The sequence below is a fragment of the Colletotrichum tamarilloi genome (assembly GCF_030869305.1).
Source record: "Colletotrichum tamarilloi strain Tom-12 chromosome Unknown Scaffold_23.1, whole genome shotgun sequence".
NCBI lineage: Eukaryota > Fungi > Ascomycota > Sordariomycetes > Glomerellales > Glomerellaceae > Colletotrichum > Colletotrichum tamarilloi.
Genome location: NW_026849406.1, coordinates 177,978 through 194,622, shown reverse-complemented (window position 1 = coordinate 194,622; position 16,645 = coordinate 177,978). Strand labels below are relative to the sequence as shown.

Genomic DNA, 16,645 nt, shown 5'->3' with positions numbered 1-16,645 from the left:
GCACTTGATGCACGATTCTGTACTTCGTCTTCATCAATATAAATGACAACCACGACGTACAAGTACAATAGGTAGAAAATCTAGGAGGTTTAGGGAAGCTCAACCTCGATCAGACTCTCAACACCTTTGCCACCACCCCAAATCTTGACAATCTTCAGTCCTGCGATGATCTCCAACAAGTGGTACCAGTCACCCTCAGTACGCTCCTTTGAGCAAAAAAGCGTTAGCATGACCATGTCAAGAGCCGACGTCTCCCACCATGCTCCTGTTGAGGGAATGACGTTCTCATTGATCAACAACTTGCTGTACCCAGGCTTCATAGCAGCCTTGATCTGCTTCAGGATAGTCTCACAGACGTTATCCGGCCAGTCATGCAGACATGAGTGCATGTAGTAGGCGCGAGCTCCCTTCACGGGCTGCTCTGTCAGAAAGTCATGGCCCATTGGCATGATTGCTGGCGTGAGCTCTTGGATCTGGCCAATAACGACTGGAAGATCCTGCAGGATCAGCTTGCCTGGCGCCTCAGGGAAGTACGAGTGGAACTCAGCCAAGTCGTGACCGATGCTGCCGCCAATGTCCACCAAGAAGGGCGCGTCGGCGTCCGTGCTAGCGCCCTCGATAAGCCTCTCCTTCACGGGGAAAAAGCCGGGGGCCATCCAAGGATTACGACCCTGGCGGTAGCCGGACATGTGGTGGTTGAAGTGAGTACCGTCTATGTAGATTGCATGTCAGTGCCCATCTGTCACCAAAGTATGTTGGTAATTGTACTTACATCCAAGGTCCTGCTGCCACGCAAACATATCCTTGTCAGTGTTGTATGCGTACATCATAGGTGTGTCCTTGGCATCAGTGGGGTTCTTGAAGCCCCTCTTGCGAGAGTACTCGTGGAATCTCAAGGGCCCAGCGCCAGTGCAAGATGTCCTTGGGTTTCCAAGAAGTTAGCAAAGGCATTGATACAATGCAATAGAGCAACGAAGTATGCGAGGGCAAGGAGCCCAATAGCGAGCTAAATAGTTCGACTTACATCGCGATATACCCATCTCCAATCATGGGGAGGCTCAATGACTTTGAGAAGTTGGTAGGTTGGTACTCATCAAGGCTCGTCTCCTTGATATAGCCCATGGCACCAAGATGGCGCATGAGGCGGCCTGTAGAAATTATGAGCCATGTGAGTAGTATAAGAAGGGAGCTCACTAACTGAGCAGGGCCGGGTCGACGCCGAGAGCTTCAGCAAGCTCCTTCACCGTCTGTGGCCTGTCGCCGTTCTTGGCCATGAGCTTCCACAGACCCGTATCTACGCCAAAGTTGATACCAGCAATTGCACCGGTCTTTGATGAAAGTCAGTCATATCAAGTAACATGTATATCAGCTGACCACCTGGGGCTTACCTGTGCCCAGCAGTGCTTGATCATGGTCTCTCTTGGAGCCTCGAGAGCTTGTACGATAGACCGAGCCTTAAGGAGCAGCTCGTGACGCGCATGGTGGTCATCAGCAGACAAAGAGCCAATGTTTTCGTTGAGATCCTTGAGCAGACGAGGAACCGCTTCCAAGTCGTTCGGACGAGTGGCGATTGCTGCATCAACAAAGGAGGCTCCTTTGGTGCCGTTCGAGCCGTTTGTGGAAGACATTATAAATTTGAGTGATGTATCACAGTGAAATGAATGACAGATGAGTGAGAACTCGGGGGTAGTCAGGCATAGAGTTTGCAAGACGTGTGCTTTATATCTGCCTCAGTCATTTCAGCGAAATCGGATCTTGGCAGAAGTCAGGGGAGACGACGCGCAGACATCCCCCACACCCTGCAACCTTCTGTCCGACAACTACGCACACTTACGATAAGAGATAGAATCCTCAAGAATATCAGTAGGAAAGAGAGGTGGAGGAAAGGGCGCCTATCCGTCAAACTGCAGGACTCAGAAAACACCTGTCGAGTCTCGATTGCTCGAATCCTCCACCAACCGTGCCGTTCGCATTCGAGCCACTTTGCGCAGCCAGACGAGGTTTCACTCCTGCGTGCTCGCCAAATTCCTTGTCACTGATACGTATGCTGAAGAAGTCTTACACCGGAAACTCGCAAGAGGCCGAACCGCTCACAAAGTACCCTGGCCTGGGAGGACCGGGGCCCCGGGTCGCCGGGCCCAACAGGAGGAGTCTTCCGGACTAGGTATGCTCTGGGCAAATGTTTGTTGGTTTGCGCCAACATGAAATTCGTTGGAAGCCAACCATACAGAAGACCAACACCCTAGTATCTATGCGAATAGAAAGCCAATTTCATCAAGTCCATGCTGATCGCCCCGTCCAACGGCCGTTTGCTTCATCCGTTCATCATATCTCGGCCCACATCTGCCTTTGAAGCATGAAAGAACTCTAGGTCCCCGTCACAGTCTCTCAAGAAAGCGAATCCCGTTGAATGTCCCCTAAGAGATTTTTTTTTCACTACAAGCGCTACTGCATAGCTCTTTTGGTCTGAGTTTTGTCTCAACACATTATTGCTATCATCTATTCTCGTGGCGGTATCCGTATGGTTGAGATAAATCGAGGGCCGAAGATACATTAGCGGCGAGTGCTTTTGTCCTCCATTCGACGAGGTGTGATTCTCGACACTTGGCTGTTGGTGCTCAACCAGGGTCTTTACATAACGGGAGCCGTTCCACGCCATCAAACACCCCATGTTGCTCCTGCATCCGCCGATTTTAAAGTTCCACCTGAACTAAAGGAGCCGCCAAGACGACTACTTCCAACGTGATGAGAACTGCGATCTCCTTTCCAAAAGGGTCAATGGGCTGCGGGCCGCGCGCCGCGGCTCACGTCGACCATATCACGCCGTATTCACAAGTACCCAAGCGACTCAAGATTTCCAAGTTGATTCTTCATTCTGCACGTACGCCGTATATCCCCTGACATGTTTGCTTGTTGGTGCAGGGTTTGATACATCCTTGGACTTTATGTGCCCATGGTCTCGCAGTTTTACCCCTCAGCCGATGCTCTTTTTGTCAATGGAATCCAGATCTTCAGGGGCGAGATATGGAATGATTGCAAAACCGGCAATGCTACATGAAACTTTGAGCAAGACCCTTGAGTTGCAAGCTGGCTTTTTCTTTTCTTCCGAAGGAAAGGTCGAATAGGAGATTGCTCCGTCTCCAGCTACCTAACGACACGACACCTGATCACCCCGAGCACCCCAATACCTGGTAAGAATCCCAGGTTGCGCAAGATCTGCACGTCTTCGGCCAATTTCTTGGTCGATGCTGAAGAATCGCTCTGCAAGGCATTATGCCGCAGTCTGCTTTGCATTTATTCAACAGAGTCTTGGTTGCGCCTAGATCAGCTCTTGTCTCCTGTGTCACATTTCTCGTGATCGATATATTCCCATTCGTTGCTTACTACAAATCCAACATGTCGGCTTCGCCAGCGGAGGGATCAGATGAGTGGAAGGCCCAGGACAAAGGGCCAATCATCGTTATCGTCTGCTGGATTGTCACGGCCATCAGCACTTGCTTCGTCTTCGGTCGTGTCTACGTGAGGGGGAAGATAATGAAGAAGTTCCAGAGCGATGATTGGTTCATCATCTTAGGATTGGTACGTGTCTATGGTTGTCTGTGGAGTTCCTGTCACGAATTACACTCTCTTCGCTTGCCTCTTTCGCGTCAGCAACTCAGTCTAATTTAAGAATTTTCCCAGTTCTGCGGTTACATCTCAACGGCTTTGTCTACGATCGCAGTCACCTACGGAAACGGAAGGCACATGTCCCTACTATCGACCGAGCAGCAGCAGGGAGCCATTCTCTGGACTACGGCAGCTTTCTGCCCTGGTATCATGTCCTTCGGTCTCCCCAAACTAGCTGTTGTCTCCTTGTTGGTTCGACTGATGAACCCTGACAGATATCATAAGTGGTTTTTATGGTGGCTGGGGATTTGGTGCCAGTTGACGCTGTTCGTCACGGCTGGTCTCCTACTTGGACGTTGCATGCCGGCCAGGTCCTTGTGGGACTTTTCTGTCAAGGGCACCTGCTTTGATGTCAATATTCTGGTGGCCTATTGCATTTATGCGGGATGTGAGGCAACCCTTTTCCATAAGTACTTAGAAAGGTTCTTGAGTTTTGCTAATACTGTCCTACGACACAGCTTTCTCGGCCTTTGTCGATGTATACCTCGCTGTTTACCCGGCAATTGTACTATTCCGCCTTCAGATGGCCACAAAAAAGAAAATTGCGCTTTCTTGTGCGCTAGGCATCGGGTCAATGTAAGAATCTTCTTTCTTTCGGCCAGTTTGCAGCTTCAAAACATGATTCATACAACTAATAACTTGAAGATCTGGTATCGTTGCTATTTACAAGACGACTCGCATCCCGTCCCTTGCGAGCAAGGATTTCTCATGTAGGGTCCCGTATTTCCTGTTGAATAAGTTAATAGATCTTACTGATCTTTTCCGCATAGACGATACCTCTGATCTGGTGATCTGGACAGTGTAAGTCTAGCCCCTTCTTTACAACGTACAATCAGCTTCAGGAGGCTCACGGGAAGAAACACCTTACTGAAATTGGATTCCGGTAGTGTCGAGGGCAGCACCATCATTATCGCAAGCTCAATACCTGTCATGCAGCCGCTTCTTGAGCTCATTCTTCGGCGCAACCCCTTCAGCTCGTCTAAGGGGTCCAAACAAACGCCACAATATTATGAGGACTACGGCTCTCAGAGCAAGTCAAAATCTCGGGGAGGAGGAGGTATTGAGCTGGGACAGCGCAAGCCAAAAGTCAAACCCAAAGATGAACTTGGTCTCACCATTGTCGAGGGCGACAGCCAGGAGAATATCCTTACGCCAGCAAACGACTCGAACCAGGGCATATCAGCTTCTTCAAATGCCCCAACTCTCACATCCAGACAAAGTGACTCAAGTCAGCGTCCCTCTGACGGAAAGATTATTCGGACCGACTTCGTGAGCGTTACTTACGAGGAACAAGGTCCGGTTCGCGATATATCGGCTTCGAGCCGATGGAGAGCCGTCTAGAAGACCAATTGGTCATGGCAAAATTGAACGATAGATCCTTTTTGGACGCAAGCTGGAGCCCTCGGTTGAACTTATGAACTAAGACTTTGTGGTAAATACTGCGGTGGGATGGCAGGAAGAGCAAGAATTATAATCTCATCGTCTTACCTAACCAAATAGTTTAGCATTTCGTGATGTTAATAAATGACTACTCCATCTTTCCTGCGAAGCTTTGAAAAAGTGACGTCGTGACTTCTGCTCATTGAATCCGACAGCGCAGGGACAAATTCGAGCAGACATGAAACTTGTCAGAGCGATATGTGAACAGGCCCAGTCCGCTATGGTTGTTTTACAACAGGTTTGGAACTTTTCAAGCCACTCCAATGATCTTTCCATTTCTTCTATGACCAGAGCACGTCATCTTATGTCTTCTTTCTTGAACAGTGTTTGTTTCCCAGCCAGTCAGTTTCGACCGGCGAAGATGCGCCACACCTCGCCGAGGTCGCCGAGGCTAGGTACCGTTTTGGAACAGGAGTCTGAAAACCCCCATGGTTGCTCTGCGCCGGAAGAAAGAGAGACACATCATATTATCTAGGTATAGTGCAGGGTCGATGGCTAGATGAGCAACTGTTACCGGGTGCCGGAAGGGCGTGGGGGAAGGGCCAACCGTAAGTTCGAATTGTCGGATCGCGGCAGGCCGTTTTCGTCAAAGGCGAGCACAAAGTGGTGCGGGCAAACCGAGCTTACGTTAGATGATTCGTACAGAAACGTTTCCTGTGTCTTCGATTTCCGCCACCCTTACTCGCCTTGTCTCACCCATGCCCGGATTCGATGGTTTCGGAAACGCGGCGAAGTGGGGCCGTCTCGGCGGAGGCCCCGAGTGAACATGCGGCCCGGACACCGGGGTCCCTTCAGAAGCAGATTGTTCTCTGGGTACCGAGGTTTGATACATGGAAAATTATGGATGAATATTAGAGAAGTCAACATCAGCTCTCAAAATCTAACCTCGGAATGGGTGAAGGCGATTTGACTTGTGACCTATATGTCTCTGGCGAGCCGCGAAGATCATTGAATAAGGTATCTACCTAAGTAGATTCATCTCAGCAGGCTCAATATTTCTACGCGTTTCTCTCCGTGAAGTCTTCAATTGACTCGACGGAAATGTTAAAAATGCATCTAGAAGGGTCATTGTTGGAATTCTAATCGATTAGCGTGTCGTCAAAGCGAAAGAATCTGTCTAGAATACTGTGTTGACTGTATAATGGCGTGCTCTTGAAACGTACCTTTAAGTCTCTTGCCCAATGATTGCTATCTGATGGGGAAAGCTCATACGTCCGTACTTATCAAAACATCGGAAAGTGCTGGTCTAGAACGGTTACGCAGCGAGTGTCCCACTCTTCGGGATCTCCCAGAAGCTAGTTCCCGTTTCGAAAGGCCGAAGCCTGTAAACAACCTGATTATTCCACGTGCTGCCCCGGGTCTAGTTCACCACATTGGTCTCGGCGCGGTTACTAGTCTAAATAGATTAGGACTGCAGCCCAATGGTAGCGTGAGTGATCAGGATAAAGCGGCTCAGTCTACGTACTCATGTGCTGCGATGTGGCGCGGATCGCACAGACTGGTTCCATGGGCACCGTTCCGGCCCGTCAAATCGGCTGCACGGGTACGGACGAAACGGAGTGCGCGAAACGTATGCGCGGAGTTTGGCTGTTCTGTTTCCTTTACTACCTGTAGATAGGCTCATAGCGGCACCAAACTAAGGCTCGTAAGGGCTCAACGCATCTTGTGTTTTATTTGAAGAATTCCGCGGGCCGTTGTCTTTTCGGCTTCCCGAACTCGATCCCGATCGAGGAAGGGCCGCAAATGAGAGGCATCCGATGATATACTTTACCGGCGCTCTTTGAATCTAAGAATGAATTTGGCGAGCGGGGTGTCAAATCTTGAATCAGGCGGTGACACGGGTGATCTTTTGCATCCAAGACAATACTCCACGTTGCAGGGGAAACAGCATGTCAGCCGACCAAGACACTCATCTCAGACCCCTGATGCAATGAATATGCAGAACCCGCTTGAATGGTCCACTTCGATTCAATTGATGTTCTCTCTATAATGGTTGGCATCGGCATTATCTTCACAATGAGTTCATGCAAGCCATGTCCACATCGTTATGCATCCCTTTGGAGGACGCCTGCCTTGCTGTACTTGTGTTCTTGCAGCGCTTTCACGCATGTGCAAGAGGATCTAGGGTCGGCCGATGGGCGTGACTTTCAAGGATAAAGTTGGAACACTTCCGAATCCGGACGATGAATTCGGTATCGTACGTATGTTTAGTTCGAAATCGGATAACGGAACCAGGGCTAGTATGGTTCTCATCTCACGCTAGGAGTCAGTCTGTCTCAACTAGCCCACGCAGGAATTCAGCTCTTTTTCCATCCTCTTTTATAATTCCAGACGCCCACTTTCTTGACGGGGCTCAACAACGTGTGTGAAGATGTGACGATGGATAATGGCTCACTTTCCGACCCCAAAGGCGGTAACAATCATTGTATGTCAGATCTCAGATTCTGAATGTCGGGACCTTGGAAATCGGAACATGATCGCTGACCTTTCTGGCACGAACTTAGACGACGGGATGGGTCACCATCTTGACCGCCGGCGCAGTACTAGCTGCTTCTCTTCATCTCCGAATCAACATCCAAGGGAGGAAATTACAAATTAGCGATTACTTCCTATGCCTAGCATGGTGCTCTGCAGTTGTAACTGCCTCATTCGATATACAGTTCACAGTCATGGGCGCTTTGCATCAAAATATCAAAATCAATCTCGATGGATTCGACGGAAACGACGACGAAGTTATGCTAATTATGAGGGTAAGAAAGAACACCTTTTTCATGATCAATTCAGTTGTACTGACACTCCGTGCCTGAAAGTTGTTTTGGGCTAGCAGCATACCATTCTTCACAACATTTTACCTCTGCAAAGGAGCCCTTCTCGCCGTCTACATTCAGATATTCCCCATTTTTATGTACTATCGACGAATGATGTTATGGACTGCTATAATATACGTTGGGCTGGCGTACTTGGTCAGCATGATTTTGCTTTTCACTATTTGCCTGCCCCTTAGTAAGAACTGGTCAGTTAATCCGACAGAGAGAAATCCCGTTTTCAGGCATTGAAACTGACTTCAGCTCTCGGTCAGGTCTGTCGAAGATCGGGTCGTAGGAACAGAAAATGTTATGTGCTCGGCTTCGTCTCCCGCAATTGTGTTCCAAGTCGGTTGGGCATTGCATTTCTTCGGGGATATTCTGAGTAAGTAAACAGAGACCCTGGTATTTCAGCTCAAAGATTTCCTGACTTTCTACAAAGTTTTCTGCCTTCCTTGGCTCATCTTACCTGATTTGAAGATCAAAAGAGCCCTCAAAATCGGCGTTTATTGTACCTTTGGTCTCGGCATCATCAACATGACCTTCTCTCTCGTTCGCTTCATTACGATTCAGACAGCATCGGTCGAGGCCTTGCCTTTCGGTTTGGTTGGTGAGTATTTGAACATGCTGCATGTCTCTATAGGCTCTTTGATACGTGTGCTGACGGCTGAGTCGCAGAACTTTGGAGCGAGCTAGACGTCAATATTGGTCTTTTAGTCGCGACATTACCATGCTTAAGACCATACTTCCGATCGAACCGAAACGCTGGCTATTCGGACAAGTCTAACGCTTACAACTACAAATCAACCGTCAAGACGCTGCAAATAACACGCATGAGCAGATTTGATGTCGTCAGCGAGCCAGCGTACGACCTCAATGTCGACCTTGAGCATGTTGCGGCTTGCTCAACCACTACGCAATCACAGAAGTCCAGCGAGACGGTGTAGAATCCTGGAGATGCAGAGATTTAGAAGACAGCTTGATGATACCCCAGTGCCACCAGAAGGTAGGCCAGCATTTGAATAAGCGTGGTTAGGTAACGAGCATGAGGCTATATCAATTGAAATACACCATCGAGGTGTTGATGAACATAATAAATGTTTTATGACCAGTAATACCCAAGAATCCTTCATATTCCTGTGCATACATTCAGCTGATATGCTCCTTCTCTTCACTCCTTGGTATTCTGACGAAGAAACCACATATCAAAGCGCCTGTCAGAGCGGTCGCCAGGCTCAGCCACCAGATGGAACGCAGGGCCATTAAGTCTAGGGAACCCCCCGGCTGCCCTGTGATCTTTTCCCCAATAGTGTCTCCCAATGCCGCGAGTACAGCGGTGGACAGGTTTTGCGCAGTGATGACCAAGCTTCCTGCAGCACCTTGGTACGATCTGGGCACGTTCGACGTGATGAACACGGAGACAGCTGCGAACGACATATCCGGCCCAAATGTGCTTACGATGAAGCAGGGAAATGAGAGCGCCCAATAAAGTGTACCCGCTTGTTGAGGTAAGAAGAAAGCAGGGCCTGTGGCAAATGCAAGCATACTTCCCATCATGATAACGTGTCCCGGTATTATATGAAGCGTCCTGGATACAATCCACGACGCAAGGGTTCCGCTTACACCGATAGGGAGAAGATAACATGCGACAATGATGGGTGGCTTTTGCTGGATGGTAAGCAGAAAGCGCACCGCATAGAATTGCCAGGCTCCGGCATAAGCACCGTATCCCAGGAAATAGGACGAGATCAAAGGAAAGAATCCAGGAGTCTTCCAAAGGCGATTGTCGATCAGCGGCCGCCGTACGCGGCTCTCAATGAGACCGAAGCTGGCTAAACAGGCAACTCCGATGATGACAAGGGTGTAAGTGTATGGAGTCCACTGCGCAGGCGATCCTTGAGTGAGACCAAAGATGAGCAATCCGCATCCAAGAATTGCTGCTGCAGCTCCGATGTAGTCAAAGTCCTTCAAAGACAATGATTCATTGGGGAGAGAAGGAATACACCAGATAGCGGCGACGAGGCATGCCAGAGACAAGATGGATGTTGACCCGAATATCCAGGGCAAACGTGTACTTAACGCACCGCCCTGTATGAACCCAATGGCAAACCCGAGGGGAATCATGGCACCCATCAAAGAAAATACTCGGTTCTTCCGTAGACCGGGATTGTAAACCCTCCCGAGCATGCTCATCGCCGCGGAGCAAAGGGTTCCAACGGCCAAGCCAGACATTGCTCGAGCGACGAAGAATAGTATTATTCTCTTAGGTATGACAGAGAACGCACCGATAAGATTCCAAAGAGTAAGCCAGATGAAGGCCGCACAGGTGAGATGTTTCGGACTAATAAGATCTGCCAAGGAGCCCGAGATCAGAACGGAAACTCCGTTAGCGACGAGATATGAACCGATAAGCCATGGTGTATTGAGCGAAGTCGTTTTCAGAGCGTCGATTAAAGTGATTTGATTGACAAAGATATGCGAAAGATGTATTGCAAACAGCAGCTGGCCCATAGAGCATATGCAGACGAACCCGATTTCTTCCGCGAAGGAGGCGAACTCTCGAGGGATGGCAGAGGCTTCTAGTCGACGGGTGATAGCTGATACTCGAGTTTCCGTCTCCATGCCATCGTCTATTGGAGCCGAGCCAAGTTCCATTGCATGGGGTTGAGTGGTTGTTACTGAGGTCGACATGACCAAGGAAGCGTAATCAAAAGAAGAAGTTCCTAGTCAAAATTGGCAGCAAAGAGCTTTGGATGTATCTCCAGGCAGGCTGGGATTCTTCAATGGATTGATGCCTTTCTTATTGGAGATCATGTCCCTGAGATTCTGAATGTGATTTATCAGCCATGATACATTACAAATCGTGTTTTCTATTAACAATCCGGGGGGGAAAAAACTCAGGTGACGTAGAGATGGGGCTCAAAAGCCGAAATCGCGGCCGGCTACTCGGTTTCTTGAGTACGCGCTTTGGAACACCACCATAAAGCCGAAGTCATTTTACACGAAGAAATTTGTCGAATAGAGTTCGATTCTTTCGAAAAGCTGTAAATACGGTAGGATATCAAGTCAATACAAATGGTTTGGAATAGATTTTGATCAAACTTGGTCACCGGTAAGAGCGAGACAAACGCGCCCAGGAAGAATTGCTGTTAAGGTAAGATGCAAGAAATTCTTTGGATCTCTATTGATGCTAATTAAATGATTCTATACTTGAGGTCAATTGACCCCGGGGCCTCAGACTCTCGGCTCTTCTTTCATATAGCTCAGATGCGAATGCATGACCCTGCCATCCTTCACAACAGCCAATATAGACTCCTGAGACTTGTCCAGGATTGTGATATCATCCAGAGGGTTACAATCTAGAATCAATAAATCTGCCATGAATCCTTCCTTGACCTGGCCAAGCTTGTTTTCTTGGCCAAGCAGCTTGGCGGCATTGATAGTGGCGCTTTGCAGAATCTGAAGAGATGTCTGGACTTGACTGCGAATAGAGAACTCTTTCGACTGAGCGAAGTGAGTTGGACCCAGCAGATCTGTTCCGAAACATACTGTGACACCGACCTCAGTTGCCATCTTGAGTGTAACTAAGCCCTGTTCAAGTACAGTGGTGACTTTGGCCTCTGACTCAGCATCTAGGAAATGTGACTCCTTTGATACGAAGTGAGTGACAAGCGTCGGCGTGAGAAAGGTCCCCGTATCCGCCATCAATTTTGCAGTTTCGAGATCGATCAGGTTGCCGTGCTCAATACCCCTGACGCCCTGGTTGATGGCCTGTGTCACTGCCTCTGTGGTATAGCAGTGACTCGTGACATATGTCTTTGCGTTATTTGCGACGGTGACTATAGCCTTGATTTCGTCGTCAGAGAACTGGAGCTGATCGATGCGGTCAGTTGGACTGGCAACGCCACCACCGCCCATGATCTTGATGAAGTCTGCACCTTGGCGCAGCTCGTCTCTAGCAACACGGTAGCATTCCGGCACCCCATCTACGATTCGACTGATGCCCGATACAGCGCCGCCGCAGCAAGGGATGGTGTCGTGTCGCCCTCTCATGTCGCCGTGGCCGCCAGTCTGGGACAGAGCCTTTCCAGAGATGAAGAGGCGCGGACCGGGATAGATGCCCTCTTCAACGGCCTCTTTCATGGCGAGAGTTGCACCACCGCAGTCTCTGACAGTAGTGAACCCGCGCTGGAGCATTGACTTCAGAACACTAGGCTGCCGCAGAAGGCTTTTGGTTTCAGTCATATCTCGGTACGACGCCAGACTGGCTGCGCCTGGTGTAACTGCGATGTGGACATGGCAGTCGATCAGACCGGGGCAGACATATTTTCCCTCAAGGTCGATAATGTTTTCTGTCTTGATATCAATTCCATCTGACTTTGCTGGCTCGCCTGCTTCAACGGAAATAATCTTGCCGGCGGACAGGGCGATAGTGGCATTGCTGCTGATCGATCCATGAACAGGGTCAACAATTCTGCAATTTTTCAGGAGGTATGGTTGCTGTGGATCAAGCTTCCACGGAGTGATGTACTTCGACATGTCCAGACCAGAAGACTCGGGTTTTGATTGTGTGGTGACCATTGTGGTGTGAGAATTACCGGACAGTTTTTGACTAGGTTAATGCATGCCCATGTCTGACGATAAGTCACGCATGGAGAGACTTAGATATACATTTTGACGCGCTTGCCATCCACCACGGACACATGATACCAAGAAAACATGAGACGAACCAAAGTATGAAAACGTCACAGGCAGTCGGAACAGAAATGATTTGGGGCGTTCAAATGATGCGACTTCCGGTGAGCAGACGATGTTGAAGAATCCGGGAGTAATTCAGGCAGGGCGGATGTTGAGACATTCCGTCTGCGGCTTGAGAAGTTCGTGGTGTGGACACTTGCTCACCTGTGAACATCGGACGCATGCGGCGACACACATGGTCTGACTTCAAGGCCCGCTCGCCGAATGCCATCTTCAGTTAGCGTGTTATATGCGAGAATACGAAAGCGTCCTCGTTCAGCTTGAATCTCGAGTCATATCCTCGGCTATCAGTCCTACATTGGTGAATGGTCGTTTTTCAAGCACCGGTTCGGCCAGACCGTTGGGGCTGGACCATGGTGCTGATTCAGTGATTCCGATCTTCCGGGTACATTTTCGTAACCCTTGGGTGAGAGGCTGCTGGGCAAGTGCCAATTGGATGTGACTACAACTTGACCGAAGATGCATCGTTACCTACCTTGTCGTGTGAGATGTGGTGTATGCTTCAAACTGCCTTGTTCAGTCTAAGCGGGGCGATGGCGGACTTTTGACGGGTCAGCGCACCTGGGCATTCATCAGCTTAGGTCTCTGACGGCTCACGTGCAGTGGAATCAGGCTTTTCACTAAAAGAGTTCAGATGCGTTCGAAAAAGCTCGTCAATAGCGAGGGTATGGTCTGACTGAAGGATGTTGCTGGCAATTTAAATGTCAATTTGTCATGGTTGCAAATGACAATATGTACAAATTAGTAGGCTTATGTGATGGCCTGGATTGAATCTCGAGAGACAAACAACAGGACGTTTTGTTTCGAAAGAATGCAAACAAAAATCTATGCGTCAATGCCATTCGCCCGAACGGCCGTCTGTAATCTATCTGAGCAACTCGGCAATAGCCAAGCAACTTGTTGTGCGGCAAGACAATCGAAGGGATGAACAAAAGAAATGTGATCATCACTACCTTAGGACATCGCTTCTACTAATTACAAGCGAACACCACCGGCTTGACCGATGACAGCCTGACAGGGCCATCAACCACCTGCACGGAATACCGGCATGGAGAAGAAGAAATAGGCTAGACCCGAAGACATGGCATTTTGAAGCAGCCCTGTCTCTTTTCACAATAGATTCCCACAACGCGATCCGTCCACGTGGGATCCGAAGTGGAATTCTGCTCACGAACAGGCCGTGCAATCTGAAATACGGCACCGCCCGCAATATCGCGACTCATGTCCACTATCCACTCCGGTCCAGACTCGCGGCCAGTAACCATCCCTTTGGGTTAGCATTGACTATTTAGTGAAACGTTGAACTTTAAAGCTCCCAATTGGCACGCTCCTCCACCAAGGGATAAACCCAAAGTCGGCAACAAACCGTACGACGCGGATACAAGCCCCCTTGACAGGATGACACCTATAAATTAATGCAGGTAGCCGGGGAGCCGACGAAGCACAGTCCGCTGCTAGTATAGAGTAGGAGGCAGAACAGGCCCATTGTGAACCTCTGTGGCTTCGTTTCCCGATCGCGTTTCCGCTTGCTCCGCGCTCCTAGCGCTACTTTGACAAATTAGAGGGCAGAATTCCCCCATGTAGTCTCACATGGCAGAGAAAGGGGGGCTGTTATTGCTGAGTGGCGGGTTTCTGATAAGTTGCAAGAGCCATTAGTCTTTAGGAATGATACCCCAAAGAGTTTGTCATTCGGGTGAAATAGATTAATGAATTGAGTATTGTTTCTTCTGTGGGATGCCGCATGGCTGACAGTATGTCAGCCCGTCCCTTGAGACCTTCTTCATTTGGTTGCGTACTTTAAAGTGATTGGGACAAGCATCGTGGGCTTCCTGGTATAAATCGAGCTGGCTTTCCTGCGATCTCTTCCCAACCAGCCTTCCATCCAGTTCATTCTCGCTTGACTTCCAGGATCATCCCCTCCATCCATCAAGATGCACGGTCTTATTTCTCTCGGCGCGGCCCTTGCCGTCATGGTTCAAGGCACCACCGCTGCCACGAGCGCTGTTGCAACTTGGTATGGTGGAAACCTGAACGGAGGTAACTGCCTGTTTTCCGGTTACACGTTGCCATCAAGCGTCCTGGGTACTGCCTTGTCCTATACCAACTACAACGGAAACTGCGGTACTTGCCTCAATGTGAAGGGACCCAAGGGCAACACCATCAAGGTTATGGTGAGTATCAATAATCTCTTTCAATCACATCTACGAGCCATTTTAACTCGGTATCAGGTCGTCGATAAGTGCCCCTCAGGTTGCGGAAACGGCCAACTCGATCTCTTCCCCGATGCTTTCGCCAAGCTCGACGATCCCAATAAGGGACAGATCAGCGTCTCATGGGAACAGGTTCCTTGCGGCATCACCTCACCCTTGATCGTCCGAAACAAGGAAGGAACTTCGAAATATTGGTATGTGTCTTTTATCACGGCAGTGACCCAGATAGTCTGACTTACATAACTCCTAGGTTCTCCATGCAAGTTGTGAACCACAACTACCCAGTCACCAAGTTCGAAGTCAGTACCGACAGCGGCAAGAGCTGGCAGCCCACCGTCCGTCAGGACTACAACTACTGGCAGAAGAGCAGTGGTGACGGCTTCCTTGTGGACACAGTCAGCGTCCGCGTCACCTGCTCCAACGGTAAGCAGGTCGTCGTAAACAAAGTTGGTACCAAGGAGAAGGCCTCCTTCACTGCATCGGGCAACTGTTGAAAAGGGATCATTGAGCAGCCTGCCTCAGGGAACATCCGATTTTCGTACCCCTGGGCTCGGCGTGTTTCTTTAATTGACGCACCACGACTCCTCAGTGGGAAAATTTGTACATAGCCTTTACTTCTTGCACATAATTTGACAGTACATACCTTGCGAATGGCACCATGAATCTGGGAATGACTGGTGATTTGGATCCCTTTTGGGTACTGCGTCTTCTTATATCTTCACGCGATCTCTGCTCCCGATGCATGTGTAGCATTCACTCGCGTGGATAGCGGTAGACCAACTCTGAAGGCCTCGTAAGCAATGTAAGCGGTACACCATACTTACTGTTACATCGAGTGCTTTGTCCTTTTAAAACACCAATCAAACAAGGACAAATGCTCTATAAATTTATAGGTTCCTGTTTACCAAAATCCTTTGCCCTAGGTAAGAGATTTTAGTTTTGGAAGATATCTCGTAGACAAAGACGAGAGCTTTTGTTTTCAGACTCCAAGCTGTCAACAAGAGTGACTCTGAGGTAGGAGGTTGTTCATTGCAACGTCCTACTCGCAACTCAACAATACCAAACAGAGGCCATGGCAAATGGTCATTTGTTACTGCGTTTTCAATGCTTGTAAGCCTGTACAGTGCAGTCAAAGGCATGTTCAGTAAGGCAGGTAGTCTATAGTGCCTTGCTTTGGCAAACAGGTGACCAGAGTTTGCATCCTCGTGAATAGAGACACCCTAATGCCGTGACTTTGCTCCGAGCCATGGCATCGGTAGAGTGTCCCGTTACAGTAATTAGTAGCTAGAGTGCAGGCGGGCCAGGAAGCCGAGTCAAGGAGCAATCTTCGGCCCAGTAAGCCGAGCTAAGGGGCCCTACTACTCCGCGCTATCGGTTTATCAAGCAGTAGGAAGAAGGCAAAGGTCTAATATTAGTCAATACTAAAAAGAAATTAAGAGATTTTTAAAAAGAAAACAGAATGCCATACAGCAGACTACAAGAGGCACTCTACCAAAACCTTTCCTTCTAATAAACCTACGGCTACTATATATTTTAAGTATTAATAGCGCGAATTTCTTATATATATAAATAAATATCATAATAAATCTTATATATTATTATAAAGAATTACTTATAACTATAAGTAATAGGGGTTACGTAAGGGTAGCTATATTACTTATTAAAAATAAGGTAACTAGGGGTATATCCTCTATACTACTTTATTACGACCTAATATATATAATAAGGCTAGGGCCTCGCCCCACAGGACCTATAGCGGCTACTATA

The 16,645-nt window shown here is 48.8% G+C and overlaps 6 protein-coding genes across 6 annotated transcripts, besides 1 other annotated feature; 3 read left to right on the top strand and 3 right to left on the bottom strand.

Moving 5' to 3' along the window:
- Window positions 1-89: 89 nt before the first annotated feature.
- Window positions 90-1,628, bottom strand: CTAM01_07447 (uncharacterized protein; the record flags this gene model as incomplete). Its single annotated transcript, XM_060523469.1, has 5 exons — window positions 90-712; window positions 773-921; window positions 1,025-1,148; window positions 1,199-1,328; window positions 1,389-1,628. The coding sequence occupies 5 exons, from the start codon at window positions 1,626-1,628 to the stop codon at window positions 90-92; spliced, it is 1,266 nt and encodes a 421-aa protein (XP_060381845.1).
- Window positions 1,629-3,396: 1,768 nt separating this feature from the next.
- On the top strand, window positions 3,397-5,007 carry CTAM01_07446 (uncharacterized protein; the record flags this gene model as incomplete). The annotated part of the gene is made up of 6 exons (XM_060523468.1): window positions 3,397-3,579; window positions 3,682-4,054; window positions 4,125-4,242; window positions 4,312-4,376; window positions 4,437-4,467; window positions 4,554-5,007. 6 exons carry the CDS (start codon window positions 3,397-3,399, stop codon window positions 5,005-5,007), a joined length of 1,224 nt encoding a protein of 407 aa, XP_060381844.1.
- A 2,485-nt stretch (window positions 5,008-7,492) lies between these two features.
- On the top strand, window positions 7,493-8,857 carry CTAM01_07445 (uncharacterized protein; the record flags this gene model as incomplete). The annotated part of the gene is made up of 6 exons (XM_060523467.1): window positions 7,493-7,531; window positions 7,611-7,856; window positions 7,917-8,119; window positions 8,186-8,295; window positions 8,353-8,520; window positions 8,589-8,857. The coding sequence occupies 6 exons, from the start codon at window positions 7,493-7,495 to the stop codon at window positions 8,855-8,857; spliced, it is 1,035 nt and encodes a 344-aa protein (XP_060381843.1).
- A 202-nt stretch (window positions 8,858-9,059) lies between these two features.
- CTAM01_07444 (uncharacterized protein) lies at window positions 9,060-10,421 on the bottom strand (the record flags this gene model as incomplete). Its single annotated transcript, XM_060523466.1, has 4 exons — window positions 9,060-9,479; window positions 9,561-9,955; window positions 9,995-10,144; window positions 10,196-10,421. 4 exons carry the CDS (start codon window positions 10,419-10,421, stop codon window positions 9,060-9,062), a joined length of 1,191 nt encoding a protein of 396 aa, XP_060381842.1.
- A 723-nt stretch (window positions 10,422-11,144) lies between these two features.
- CTAM01_07443 (amidohydrolase) lies at window positions 11,145-12,491 on the bottom strand (the record flags this gene model as incomplete). Its single annotated transcript, XM_060523465.1, has 1 exon — window positions 11,145-12,491. The coding sequence occupies one exon, from the start codon at window positions 12,489-12,491 to the stop codon at window positions 11,145-11,147; it is 1,347 nt and encodes a 448-aa protein (XP_060381841.1).
- Window positions 12,492-14,327: 1,836 nt separating this feature from the next.
- Window positions 14,328-14,411: a sequence feature (Short protein (CTAM01_07442, KAK1498224.1) was converted to a misc_feature.).
- A 188-nt stretch (window positions 14,412-14,599) lies between these two features.
- On the top strand, window positions 14,600-15,372 carry CTAM01_07441 (rare lipoprotein A; the record flags this gene model as incomplete). The annotated part of the gene is made up of 3 exons (XM_060523464.1): window positions 14,600-14,839; window positions 14,897-15,072; window positions 15,129-15,372. The coding sequence occupies 3 exons, from the start codon at window positions 14,600-14,602 to the stop codon at window positions 15,370-15,372; spliced, it is 660 nt and encodes a 219-aa protein (XP_060381840.1).
- Window positions 15,373-16,645: the final 1,273 nt, after the last annotated feature.